Source organism: Lycorma delicatula, chromosome 12 (genome assembly GCF_047948215.1).
Source record: "Lycorma delicatula isolate Av1 chromosome 12, ASM4794821v1, whole genome shotgun sequence".
Taxonomy (NCBI): Eukaryota; Metazoa; Arthropoda; class Insecta; order Hemiptera; family Fulgoridae; genus Lycorma; species Lycorma delicatula.
The window spans coordinates 931751-946837 of record NC_134466.1 but is presented as its reverse complement, the minus strand read 5'-3'; the positions used below and the strand labels follow the sequence as shown (position 1 = coordinate 946837).

The 15087-nt window shown below is 29.6% G+C and overlaps 1 protein-coding gene across 1 annotated transcript in view; it reads left to right on the top strand.

The window, feature by feature from the left end:
- Positions 1-15087, top strand: part of LOC142333319 (diacylglycerol kinase eta) — a 123551-nt gene that overhangs the window by 67354 nt on the left and 41110 nt on the right. The window contains exon 14 of the mRNA XM_075380340.1: positions 4798-4938. Within this exon, the coding sequence (XP_075236455.1) occupies positions 4798-4938 (141 nt within the window). The remainder of the gene's footprint in view (positions 1-4797; positions 4939-15087) is intronic.

The following is a 15087-nucleotide window of genomic DNA, read 5'->3' as shown; positions in this document are numbered from 1 at the left end:
TGTCTTTTCTACAGGTCTGGATTTTATGTAATCCACACAGTTATTGATTTTCATATAATTTCACTTATTTTCAAAAGAGCTAGCAATTTATTTAATTGTTCTTAAAGTAAATTTTTTTTTATATTAATTTCTGTGTTGTATTAGAAATTTCCAGATATTTAGCTTTATTTATTAATAAAGCTAAAGCAGAGCTTTATTGATTTGGAGCATTTCTTCAGGTATATTCATCCCTTATTCGTGTAATGAGTATATCTGATATCTGCAGCTTGTTATATCCATGATTTGTCAGTTCAGTCTGTGTTGTTAATTAAATTCAGCAATAGAACTAGGGTTAAAATTTATCTGGACCTCAGGTCTTCCACAATAACAGAAAGGAAAATAATTTGAAATTAATTAGAGATAGGTAAATACACTATACCAAAAGTTAAGGAATATTTTTTACTTAGATTATTAGATTACAAAGCATAGCGAGTAAATCTTTAAGGAAGACATGAAAAATAAAAAGAAGTTACCTAAAGATTTTTTCTGTTGTCAAACATAGATTTAAAATCAATTCGATGTAAAATTTTTAAAAAATCTTGAAAGTCCTTATATGGTATCGAGAATTTTAAGATGGGTATCGTCTTTTTTTATAATAAAATCTAAAAGAAAAAGATTGTGATGTTACAGGAGAGTATTGTAAATTAAAAGAAACTTTAATGTACAAGTTTCAAGATGAGTTATTATGCTTGCTAAATAATAATTATAGTAATATAAAAAAGTTGTATACGTATATATTTGTTTTATTTAATATTTGTTATAATTATCACTACTTATTACACTTAAATTTTATTAAACCGATGAAACCACCTTAAGCAATTAGATATACAAAGGATGTAAGGATTTATTAATTCGTTCTTTATTCTTCAAGAAAATTAATTTTTTGAGATACCTCCATCGTAAGTTGATTTTTTAAACAATATTGAATTTCAAATCTTCATGTGCAACATAATTATTAAAACAATACATAAATAAAAAAAATTACGAGTATCAAAATCTTCCATGTAATTTCTTTTATGGAATTAATTAATGTGAAAAAAAAGAATCACTGAACAAAAAATTCACTGACAGCGATGTGATCATGTAAAACCACAACAGAGTAGCAAGAATATGGCTAAAGAAAGAGCTGTTACGAACAAGTCATAGACTATGAGTGAGAGAGAAGGAGGACATTGTGAGTAGCGGGCAGAATGACAGCAGATAAAGATAAAAAGCATTACAATTGATAACAAAGGAGCAGGCTTGTTAAATATACCCTGTAAATTGGTTGGTACTTGTCAATGATATTGACGGTATATATATATATATTTTTTAAATTAATTCTTTTAAGAATCGTCGTACTCCCCTGCACTATATACAAATATATTTATTATATTTTATTAGATAAACCAAAGTACAGAATAAATAAAGTAGAGTGACTTACCTTACTCCACTATATATGCAGGAGCGATTTCGCGATTTACTCGCATCATCAGCTTCATTACATATTTATATATTCATCTCAAATTACAAACTTCATAAAATGTAATAACTTGTCAGTCATTTATTTATTTTATATAACATTTAAAACCTTTAATTTATTTTAATTATTATTTATTTTAAGAATATAATATTTTATTCAGTTAAATTAAAAATTAAAACAAAATTTAAAAATTAATTAAAATTTAAATTGACATTAAAAATTAAATTAAATTGTAAAAAGTTTTACTTATGTAGTGTAATGTCAAGGCATAAAATCAGAAATTAAAATTAAAAATTCTAATTAAAATCAAACAAAAATAATTTTAAGAAAGCAATAATGCATGTTGTCCATTTAACTGAACCTAATTTATTATACTTAATATAGTAGTTTACATGCAAATATAGTGGAATAAGGTAAGTCACCCTACTTTATTTCTGTACTTTTGTTGATCTAATCAAATAAATAAATAAATATATATATATATGATTGGAAAATCATGATGAATTAAAAAACTGTCATGGGAATCATTATAACATTTTAATTAAGTCATTGTGACCAACGAGTGTATATATATATATATATATATATATATATACTAGCCGACCCACTTATATATATATATATATATATATATATATACACTCGTTGGTCACAATGACTTAATTAAAATGGTTATGGTATATATATATATATATATAACCCATCGGGTTGGTCTAGTGGTTAACGCATCTTCTCAAATCAGCTGATTTGGAAGTCGAGAGTTACAGCGTTCAAGTCCTAGTAAAGCCAGTTATTTTTACATGGATTTGAATACTAGATCGTGGATACCGGTATTCTTTGGTGGTTGGGTTTCAATTAACCACACATCTCAGGAATGGTCGAACTGAGAATGTACAAGATTACACTTCATTTACACTCATACATATCATCCTCGTTCGTTAAGAATTATCTAAACGGTAGTTACCGGAGGCTAAACAGGGAAAAAGAGAGTATATATATATATATATATATATATATATATATATACTAGCTGGCCCACTTAGCCAGAACCTGGATCCTCAGGGCCCAGATCGGCCCAGGAAAACCCTAGAGCCAAATCAGGGGCTCCTTGGAGCCTACCCCCAGGATCACAGAGCTTGCTTCGCTTACCATTCTTGTGCTGCAGGGGGCTGTCCCCCCCCCCGCAAGGGGAGTCATCCCAAGGCGCCGTGCCTTGGACAATCACAGAGCTCGCTTCAGTCGCCATTTCAGAAGAACTTCGTTCCCAGACCCTACACTCTTCATTACCCTTATGATTGTAAGAATAATATTGATAAATAACAATTAAGTATTCAGGCTTCATTGAAACCTGAAAATGAAACTAAATTACAAAAGACTGAATAATAGTAGCTATGGTAACTAAATTGTACACACCTTTGATGATGAAAAATTCATAATTTATTTCTTTGCCGTGGAGGCAGAAATATAATAATGAGTTAAAGGGATTAATCTATTTTTTCCTTGATGAATATCTTTAATTTACAACTTCACTCTCCTTAGGAGTGAAAAAATAATGAATATTTTTATATTTTAACCTTCAAGGGAACTAGGGCCTCGGTCTCTGGTTTAAAATGTTCTGTGGTGTAATATGAATGTTCCTGAAAATTTGAAAGCAATTTATCAGTTGGTTCTTCAATATTTTTCGAGATGAAATATTTCTAAAAACCTTTTCAGTTATGCCAAAAAAACATGGGTTAACATTTGGTTGCGATTGATATAATAGGTTATTTTATTTAGCCCAAACATAGAACATATAAAAATCCTCTTCCTATTTATATAATGGTGTATATATATATATATATATATATACATGGACAATTTTATTATTAGGATTATTTTAATATTTTAGTATATATATATACACTCCTTGGTCACATTGACTTTATTAAAAAATTATAATGACTGACTATGATTTCAACCATAGTTGTTAATATAGTTTTTTAATTCATCGTGATTTTCCAATCTTTGTGATAGTCATTTCATGTTAGATCAGAGCTATAAGGAATTTAGTCAAATATTTCTCTTGTAACAGATGACCTTTTAAATTTATCAGTTTGTTGTATGACGTTGAACATTATTAATTTAGTGAAAAAACACAATCCTGCTGGTGGTTACTATTTGCTTCCTGTATTTTGAAATTTTTGTTGTCTAAGGTTATTTTTAGAGTTTTGCTAATTTATACAGAAATCTCTTTTTTATTGAATCATCCATCATTACAATCAGATGACTCAACATTTTTCATCATGAATATTCATGTCTTCTAGTAATAAATGTTACTACTTCGTAATTATTTTTAATTTGGTCTACTTGAATATTCACAGTAGCATTTTTTTCACTGACATTTAAACATATCGACTTTTTATCCTGAATTTACTGTAGGTAAAATTAGTTACTAATACTCAATATAAACTGATTATGTTGACTTCTGTGGTGCAGTGCATCTTTGCTTCTCATTTAAAGGTTTCAAGTTCAAATCCTATTCAGGCAAAGCCATTTTTACATACCACAAATTTTCATGATTTATTATCTCTTAGAATAATGTCAGGAGGACATCCAACTTTAAAAATTCTGCCAAAACCCATGTCAGAGTCCAGAAAATTGAGCTGGAAATAGGGTATATTAGAAGGCAGTGTAATATATAAATTGATCATAAAGATTATTTAATAATACAGTTATTTATTATCTCCTTAACGTATGACTATTGTTGTAGAAAATGCATATCAAGTTCATCCTAAGAATAAAATTGTAGTAAATTTAAAAAAGTTCTTTTTGTATATCGGGAAAAAGTTTCCTTGTTACTTCAAGGAAAAGGTGAAAGCAATCATTTCTTAAGTTTACATCGCATAAAAATTATTTCCTCTTACATTTGATTTTTTTTGTTCTAATTATAAAATGTTTCATTCAGCTGTATTGAGTCGCTAATCTGTGATTTAGTTTTGTGTCATCACATTGGAATATTTTCTATTTAGTTATTATATTTTTAAGGGAGGGGGAGCAAGAATTCATTATTTTATATTATACTATATAATGTTGATAAAAAGAATAGAATTTTAATAGGTGTTCGATTATAATCAGAGCTTTATAATATAGTTAATTGAATTTTAACTCAATTTAACAAAAAAAAAAAATTAATAAATAAAATATTAATATCTCATAAAATATTAAATAAAATCAATTTTTACAAAATAAAACAAAACTTTAAGAAAGAAATTAAGTTAGTAAAAGAAAAACAAAAATAAAACTATTTCATTGTCCAGGTCTGAATATGTCTGACGATGTCATTGCCAGGATTTGTCACATTGACTCCTCTGAAACATCTGACGAGAGTCCCGATTCTTCATCTTCATTCAAAAAAAAAGATAAAGAACGAAATATTTTATCTAATTCTCAGGACAGAGGTATTTTTTTGGTTTTGTTTTTTCATTTTGGTTTATTTTTTGTTTTCATTTCATTTTTTTCATTATTTTAAGATTGATTTGTTTAAATAAAAGTTAAATAAATTGTTGTTTGTTTTGTATATTATTTTTTTTAGTTTGTATTTTGAAACGATTTATTTTTTAAAATACTACGTTGTAAAATCAATCATTTATAAATCTAATATCGTTTATTTTTTTGTTATTTACTGTATATCATTGCCCCGTATGTACTTGGTATTCTGTTGTGATTACATGAACGTATGTTTTTGTGTGTGAGTGCATGTACACTAGCATGTGTGTGAGTGTATATAAGTGTGTATTTTTTATGCTTCTTTGTTTTCACACTTATTGCAATGTACAGTTACCATGTGATTTTAAATTTTATATTTTATTTACATAATTTTTTCTGTTCTTTGACAGGTCTATGACACCTGCAATACCTTAATTTTATTATGTTCCTTGCTATTTCTTTACTTGTTTTGTAATGTCATGTAACATAACTTTTGTTCTTTCCAAGAACATACTGTTTTGATTATTTCACCTCATAAGCTTGAATATTACTAGTGGAAATATGATATAACAATTTTTGTGATGTTTGAAAAATGCTAAGGTTGAGTGCGGGATTCAAACTTATGACACTCGAGTGAATGGTTAAATCGCACCGGTCTGCTGTTGTTCTGACAGTTGATTCTTTTCATTTTCAAATGAAGTGATTCCTGAATTTCATCAGTTGAATCCAACGATTTAAGTATGAATTTAAATAATAAAAAAAGTTAATCGTCTAATGTTTTTTAAACATTTTTATCCTATAGCAAAATAAGTCAGTCGGTTGAGAAAGATGCTTTTGGATAATTTTTATCTTATTATCTTTTTAAAAATATCTCTATATCTTTTTTTTTTGGCATTAAATTATTCAAGGACATTAGTCTATAAATACTAAAAATAATGATCCAAATTGATTCATATGATGTTTAGGGATTCATAAGTTATATAGTATCTGTTTTCTTTACTCAAGGCCTGTAGGCAGCTAGGTGCTGTCCTTGTTTAATAGTATGTGTACTTCTGTAGGTTGTTAAATTTGTTTATCACCTGGTCAAGAAATGCCATTAATTAAACCAACAGCAGTATGGTCTAGGACAGGGATGAGCAACCATTTTTTATAATGGGCCAACTACAAATTAAAAAATTTTGTGCAGGTTACGTATAAGAAACATATTAAAATATTAACACTAGAAACTAGGTGATAAACATAAATTATCTCTTTAGTTACAAAGTAACAACTCTATAAAAAAATAACACAAATAAAACATACAACAGAAATTCTATAAAAAAAACAGCAAAAGATTATGAGAAAAAATCTTAAATTTTAATGAGAAGCTTGAGATCACTTCTTTGGAACCAATCTGTCTATATTTGCAGTTATAGATGACAGCAACTCGCACACAGCTCAATCGTACTTCATTTAGCCAAATCCTATTGTCGCTTTTAATTATATCCATTGCAGAAAATAATTGCTTGCAAACATAAGTACTTAACAAAAAGTGTCATGATTTGCATTGCATTCATGACTAATTGTGGAAATTAAAAAAAAAAATCATATGATTTTGATAAAATTTTGGTTGTCCACATTCTGAAATTTATTTATCAAATCAGTGTTGTTTTGTAAATCTGTCAATTCCATTTATAACTCATCCGGAACTGTTTCCATGTCTGTATTAAATGGCAAGGAAAAAATATTAAAACTAAGAACGGTTTTTACCGTTCTAAATATTTTAAATCATGATTAAAATTTGGTTATTGATTTTTGTATTTGCCCAGCATATTTTTGTGTTTCTAGAGTTTCTTTTCTTAAGGGTGGAAAATGTGACTTGTTATTTGATAACAGATGTTTGTTCCAAATTTGGAGTTTGCTTTCAAAAGCTTTAATTTTATCAAAACATATATAAACTGACTTTTTCCTTAAAGTTCCATATTTAAGTCTTTCGGATGCTGAGTTATATGGATGAGAAAGGCAAAATCACACACTTCCTTTCTTTAAGGTTGATTTGGGGAAATAGATATTCTTTCATTTCCACAAACAATTGAATATCATTTTTTAAGTTGTATATTCAATTTAGCATAGCTCCTTTACTCAACAAACGTACTTCTGTGTTATAAATTACATCACCATATTGGCTTTTGAAATCTTTTAAAAATTGTTTAAATTGGCGGTGATTCAATACTATAGATTTGAGGAAATTAATGTTTTATTATAGACTTGGTGACATTTGGCACATTTAAAGTTTTTGCACAAAGATTCTATTTGTGAAGAAATATTTGTGGGTGAAATATTCTGTGGGAGAGAAACAATGATTAACAAATATTTCTCTCCCTGCCAAGTTTTTAATTTCTTTTAATAACACTCCTGCGACTCCTTCATTATTCATGCTTGCCATTTGCTTTTTTCCCATAGTTTGATACGCCAACAATCTTTTCCATTGGAATTGATAAGTTCTCTAATTGATAACTTGATCAGTTAAAAATATGAAATAATGTTTGCATTTAAATAATAGCTTTTCAGAAATTCTGCTACATAAATAAATATAAAATATTAATAATATGGTGAAAATATTTTGCAAAAAAACATAAATGGTTAAAGAGATGCCTGCCTTCTAATAGAAGTTAAACGCATTTGTTTTTTCTTAGGTTAATGATTAAAAATTAAGACTGTTTTTATTGTAAAATAATTAAAAACTAAACTTGAAAATAGTTAAAACAGGGAAAAGCTTCTTTCGGATTGTGAGTTCTGTTTTATTACTATATTAAATGATACTTTTATAAATATTAATATGAATAGCAATGTTATATACTATTGTCTGTAATTTTTTTCTCTATTCTTCACCAGTAGATTAAAAATAACCATTTGTTTAATTGTACAAGGGTTATTTTTTTTTCAAGGTCCGATCGGTCGCAGAATAAAAACCCCTGCAAAAATCGGATGAACCTTTGTGCATAAGTGTTGCACAGTGTCTCTAGTATGGCCTTCAATCACGCCGCATCACTTCGTTTAGTTCTGAACACGCAGCTAGCACGTAAACATGTTATCAACAATAGCATCTCCCGCCAAACGTGAAGCGCGTGTGGTAATTCAATTTCTTCAGGCTGAGAGGTGTAATGCGGCTGAAATTCATAGACGAATAAGTAATGTGTATGGTGAAACTTCAATCAGTGACAGCAAAGTGCGACAGCGGTGCAGGAACTTTAAAGCAGGAAGTACAGATGTTCATGATGCAGGCGGTCAGGGAAGGAAGCGAGTGTCAACCGATGATCTTGTTGAGCGAGTGGATGAGGCGAATCGAGAAAATCGTCAGTTCACAATTTCTGTATCGAGTAATTCCTTTCCTGAAATCTCAAGGTCAGCTCTCTACACCATTGTGAGTGAGAGACTTCATTACCGCAAACTGTGTGCGAGATGGGTTCCCAAGATGCTGTCCGACCATCACAAAACAATGAGAATGGACGCCTCCCTAACGTTTCTCCAGCGCTACCGCAATGAAGAAGAAGATTCTTTGAACAAAATTGTCACAGGGGATGAAACATGGATCCATTTCGAAACTGAAGAAACAAAAGAACAATCCAAACAGTGGATGCATTCTCATTCTCTCAGTAAACTAAAGAAGTTCAAGTTCGGCAGCTCCGTTCTATGAAGAGGGTATTGGAAAGTTGGTACCACGCTACGACAAATGTTTAAATCGAAGTGGTGACTATGTAGAGAAATAGTGTAACTATGTAAGTACTTGTTACAAATAAAAAATTTTTTATTTTCACTGTAGTTTTAATTTTGTGACTGATCGGACCTTGAAAAAAAATAACCCTCGTATTAATATAAAACTAATCTTTGGCTATGATACTCTTAAAAAAAATGATTGTTTATAAATCAGGATATGTTGTGTATAGAGGGCAAGATTTCTTAATGAAAATTTATTTACTCTCTATTCCAAGGATTGTTGATTCAGATCTGGCTAAGACTGATTAATATCTGTAACCTAATCAGTGGCTTTCAAGTCTATTCGATCTAATCTTCATTGTCATCCCATTTATCTTCATTACCATATCAGTGACAGAGCCTCTCTGGTTGAAATCACTTGCCTTGTTCATAATTTGTTCAGTAATTAAATTAGGTTTTCATTGAGAACCTTTATCATCATATACACAGTTGTAACCTATAAAAGATTTATTTTGAGTATAAGTTTTATGTCTTATTTTGAAATATATGAGTATATTCAAAAATTCATCGTGGCAAAGAATATCTTTTTTAAATTATTATATTTATCTTGTAAATATTTACCGTTACTAATCTAATTTGACTAAATTCGCTTAGTTATTAATAAAAATTAAGTTTTCTATACTCAAAGTTGTGGTACAATTTTGTCGAGTATTTAAATATTAATGTGTATTAATTTTAAAAAAAGCATGTCAAATTTCTTTGAAAAATTTTCATAAAATCTTTTGTAAAACTGCTTTGTATATATGTTTTTTAAATTAATTTTACAAATGGAGGAGGAGATTCTCAGTTCAATATGTATATGATTTTATTTTATTTTAAATCTATATTCAAACCATATTCTGTGTAGATATAATGGACCAATTTTGATAAATATTTCTTATTTTGTAGAGGAAGTTTCTTTGGTTGACCTGTTGTAAATTTTTCCAGATAACTTTTTTTAACGAATGAAATTGTTTTAAATTAAAAGTTCCATTTTATTATACATTTAAAAAATACGATGGTCTTTTTAATTTTTTTTCTTGTAGTGATGTTTGGAAAATTATATTTTTGTAAATTTATGGTGAATACTTAATTTTAATGTCATTCTGATATTGAAAATATGTTAACAAATTCAAGAAAATGAGTTGGAAAAATATAACATTCTAGAGAGCTTAACCTCATATTCATTAAAGTTTCTACATCTTTTTTTTTTACACTTTATATTTAATTAGATTTTATTTTAGTAAAATAAAATCATATACAAGGATAAGTCAATTATTATCCGCAATGTACTTATAAATTTTATTGCAATACATAGTCCCCTATTTTATTTTTCAACATAGTCCCCTTGCATTTCAATGCACTTGTCCATCGTTGCACAAGCTTCCTGATGCCCTCATAAAAGAGGGTTTTCGATTGAGCTGCGACCCAGGAATGCACCGCTTCTTTCACCGTTTCGTCCGAGGTAAATCGATGGCCCCTTAATGCCTCTTTGAGTGGACCAAACAAGTGGTAGTCAGAAGGGGCAAGATCAGGACTATACGGAGGACGACCAGTACTTCAAAGTCGAGTTTCTGGAGCGTTTCAGCAGTCCGAGCAGGAGTATGTGGACGGGCATTGCCGTGCAACAAAACAACACCTTTCGACAGCAGCCCTCGGTGTTCGCTTTGAATCGCAGGCTTCAGCTTGGCAGTAAGCATGTCACTGTAACGTGCACTGTTTATTGTCGTGCCCCTTTCCTCATAATGTTCCAGTACTGGGCCTTCTGAGTCCCAAAAAACCATAAGCATCAGTTTTCCTGTGAACGGCTGGGTCTTGAACTTTTTTTTGCAGGGTGAATTTGCATGTTTCCATTCCATACTCTGCTGTTTACTCTCCAGCTTGTGATGAAGGATCCGTATTTCGTCACTGGTGATGATTCTGTCTAAGAAGATGTCGTGTTTATTTTCATAGTGATTTGGCATATGTCCAAGCGCGTTTGTTTATGCAACTGTGTGAGTTGTTTTGGGACCCATCTTGCACAGACTTTATGAAACCCAAGTCTGTTGTGGATATTTTCGTAGGCAGAACCGTGACTAATTTGCAGATGATGTTCCACTTCATCAATAGTTACTCGTCCGTCTAAGAAAACCATGTCACGTGCACGCTCAGTGTTTTCCTCATTTGTGGTGGGAAACAGTCATCCGGCTTCTTTGTCGTGCGTAACACTTGTGCGACCATTTTTGAATTTTTCAATCCGTTCGCAGGCACTCCATTGCGGCAACACACTGTTCCTGTACTGTACCAAAAGTCTTAGATGAATTTTGGCCCCTGATACACCTTCCGACCACAAAAAAAGGATCACTGAATGTTGCTCTTCTTTGGTGCAAACAGAAAGCAGAGCAGCTGTGGTTAACGACAGGGCAGCGATAATGGAACTAACCTAGCACCATCACCTGCACAGACATAACAACAATTAGAATACGCATGCGTCACATACCCAACACAACAGTACTATCAACATAAAGTAAAATGTAACTAAATTGCGGATAATAATTGACCTTGTACATATATTTAATCATACACACATTACTGCATTTCAGAGAAATACAGGAATCATACATTCTAGGAGCTAGGAAATACAGGAGCTCATATTCAGCAGCACTGCTCACTGCTCACTTTAAATTCATTTTCTTATTTGTACCAAGAAGTATGTTTCTTGTCTTTGCATTTCTTGAGAAGGCAAGTTTTTTCATTCAGACTTTGTTTGCCTATTCATATCTGAAACAAAATTTACAAAAATTAAAAGCATCTCCTTTAAAAAATTACCATAACTAAAAAATAATAAATTTTCTATTCATCATTAAATTTCAGCTTTTTGAAGTCGGTGTCAAATTAACAATGCTTGTAATTAATATGGTTCTGAGTTCTAAAAATCAAAATTTAAATAAGAATGAAAAAGTATTGTATTTTTAGTTTTTAATATTTTTTAAAGTTTCTTTTATTATTTATTATTTTTTTTTTAAGTTAATTTATTTTGTTTTAATTTAAAGAATAGGTTACATAAATTAAAATTTTAGATAACCAAAAATAAATTTGCAGCGTTGTCATTTTTTTTTTAAACAAAGTTAACTTGATTCCAAAAATTAAAGCATTGTTTTGAAATATTATATGTTTATAAATATAGAATAACTTTTTTTTTTTTCGATATTTTGGTAAATGATAATCACACAGGATATTTGAAACTATGAGCTGTTGAATGCACTTAATTTGATATTGCAACTCTTTTGCTGGGGAATCCTTATCTAACCTACGGCATGCAATTATTGAAGGGATCAGATGTGGTACTTTCCTATTATTTTTTGTATATCATTAGTTAAAAAATGACAGCTATAGCTACTTCATTCAGATGAATTAATAGAAATCTTTATTGGTTAAGGGAATAATTTAATTTATTTTTGTTTTTTTAATGATGTGTCTGTGTGTACTTGTGTGAAGGTTTACGTAGATACATGCAATTAGTATATTCTGTCATTATTTAAAAAATTTTCTTGCTATTAGATGCTTTATTATTATTTTACAGTGCTTCAGTTATACAACAGCATTTTTTAAATGTAATTAATATTTTTTTTTTGCTTTTTTCTTAATTTAGCCAGTAATTTATGTTTGTCTTGAAAATTGTAATTTGCATGGCTCTTAGGTTTAATTTAATTGATTAGTAACACATCTTTTAATTTATGTTCACGTTCACTTGTATTTTTTTTTTTTAATAACTTATAACTGTTGTTATAATCGACAGACTGTAAGCAAATGGTAGCTCGTAAATCTCTCAAATAGGAGTGGTTATCAACTAATAAGAATTTTTTTCAAGTTAGTATTGTGTGATGTTATCTAATGGTGGACCAGTACATGTAGTCGACAACATGCTGGCTTCTATAACTGATTCTGTGTGTTTAATTCCTCATAAGGGACTGACAATGTCTTTAATTTCATACCTTTCTTCTTCATCGTCATCATCATTCATTCTCCTCAATAATGAATTATTATGAAGTTTTTTTGTGGAAATTTAATCAGTGTTATAAACAAATTGTTATATAATTAGGTATATTTATAATATTTTAAGGCTAATGGCTATTCTTTTATATATCCATTGGTTTTGCTAAAAGATAATATGTAAAGCCTTCAAACGATTATAAAGATGTCATTGATTAAGAGTTATTATGTTAAGTGTTGGTCAGTTCCTTTCTCTGCTAAGAAACAAGTACTATAAAATGTTGATAAATTAGCGAGATAAAATATCTTTATAAATCACTCGATTAATATTTATCTTAAATTTTCAGATAACGGGCATTATTCAACATGATTCATGGCTATAATTTGATCAGAGAAGTATTAAAACCGGTTTTAACTAGTAGTTGTGCAGACAGTTAATATTGCATACGATTCATAAAAATTTGTTTAATCACATATAAATTATAACCTTTATTATAAGGTATATAAAATGTATCCAGATTAGATTTATTAGAATTCCACATTTATAAACTAGTCACTGTTTCCAGAGTAGTGTCCCATCCAAAGCTTTTCGCTTGCCCAGCACTGATTCCATTACTTAAAGCATGTGATTTTCTGTAACCATTTTTAGAAATATTGATCAACCTTTTTGTTACATTTTGTTTTCTCTTTTCAATATTTTAAATTATTTTTCCTTATGATCTTTTGAAAAAACAAAAAAGTTAAAATGAGAGAGATTAGATGAATACGGTTGTTTTTCGAACCGCAAAATATTTTCCCTCATAAAGTGTAGGTAGGCATATCATCAGAGAGAATCTGCACTTGCTAGTGGATTTTTCCAGTCGAATGCCACAGAACTTGAAACTTTATTTGTTATATGTTCTAACAAAGTATATTTATTACTTTATATTGTTTCTTAATTGGTAAATTAGAAAAGTAACAAAACATAAGACAAAAAGAGAACTGTTCATCGTGACATTGCTGTGGTTCTTTTTTTGGTGGGGCTGAGAGAATTTGATTTTTCCACTTTAAAGACCTTATTTTCAAAATTGTGCTCAAACCTGTGTTTGATTCATTACCAGTTTAAAAAAAAAAAAAGTAATTTTCTTTCTTCACACAAATTGGTCAGAAGCAGCTGAAAAATTATGGGTTTTTTTTGGTCATCAGAGAATAAACTTGGCAAAGAAGTTTATTCTCTGATGACCAAAAAAATATGTGCAAACTTCTTTGCAAATATGTGCAAAGAAGTCACGTAAAAAAATAAATATAAATTTTTTTATAGGCCTTTTAAAACAAAGATCATCAAATTATATGAATCAAAAGTTTATTTATCTAAGAATAAAATTATTTGTGGACAAACAAAATGAATAACAGTTATATAACAACAAAACATGTATGATAGTTTTTAAACTTCATGTTGGCTTGCTTCTAGGCATATTGTTAAAATTAGACTTGTGCTACCGATTCAAACAATATTTGATTCTAACTTTTATGTGGCCTATAAGGATTAAACAATTGTTTATTTTCTTTCCATGGAATAGTATATCTTTCTCTGTATTTTTTATAATGCTATTTTGCACATATTATGCTGACCAGAATAAAGAATTAATTGCACTTCTCTGATTAAAGTGATGCCATTTTTTTTTCCTTAAAATTGAAACTATTTAAACATATTATATTTCTGTTTATTAAATATTTGGTATTGTGTATAATTTAATTATTTAACTGCTAGTTTATGTTTAAGTATATGCTTATGATATTGTGTTGCATTTGAAAACTTGTAAATTCTTCAAGTACGATTAACATTACTATTGTTTGTAGTAGATAATACTACAGTTTAAATATATTTGAAGTGATTTATCTTCCAACCTATTAGTAATAACATTACATTAAAAAGTAATTTTTGTTTGTTTTAATATGTAAAATTTTCCAATCATTGTGACATAAATAGTTTCCCAAGGTAATATTTTCCTTCAGCCTTCTTCTTTTTTGGTTAACAGCCCTTAGGCTGGTTGGCAGCAGCTCTCCACTCTTCTAGTTTATCAACCTTTAGCTCCCAATAAGTATCACATATCATATCGTAAATTCTCTGTTTTATGAACTCCAACTGAGACCTTCCCCTACAATTTTTCCCTTCCATCTGTCCTCTTATAACCCTATAAACCAGACCCTGGTGTCTTAAGAATGTGTCCTATTAATTGAGCTCTTCACCTTTTTAATCGTTTCAAAAAGCTTTTCTCTTCAATAACTCTCCTCGTTTGACACTTTTTCCAAATAACTTATCTTCATCATCCTTCCGTAACCCCGTATTTCGAAAGGTAAAAGTCTCCTCTTTTCGTCATCTCCAGTTGTCCACGACTCACTCCCATACAATGCCATACGCCACACAAATTTTC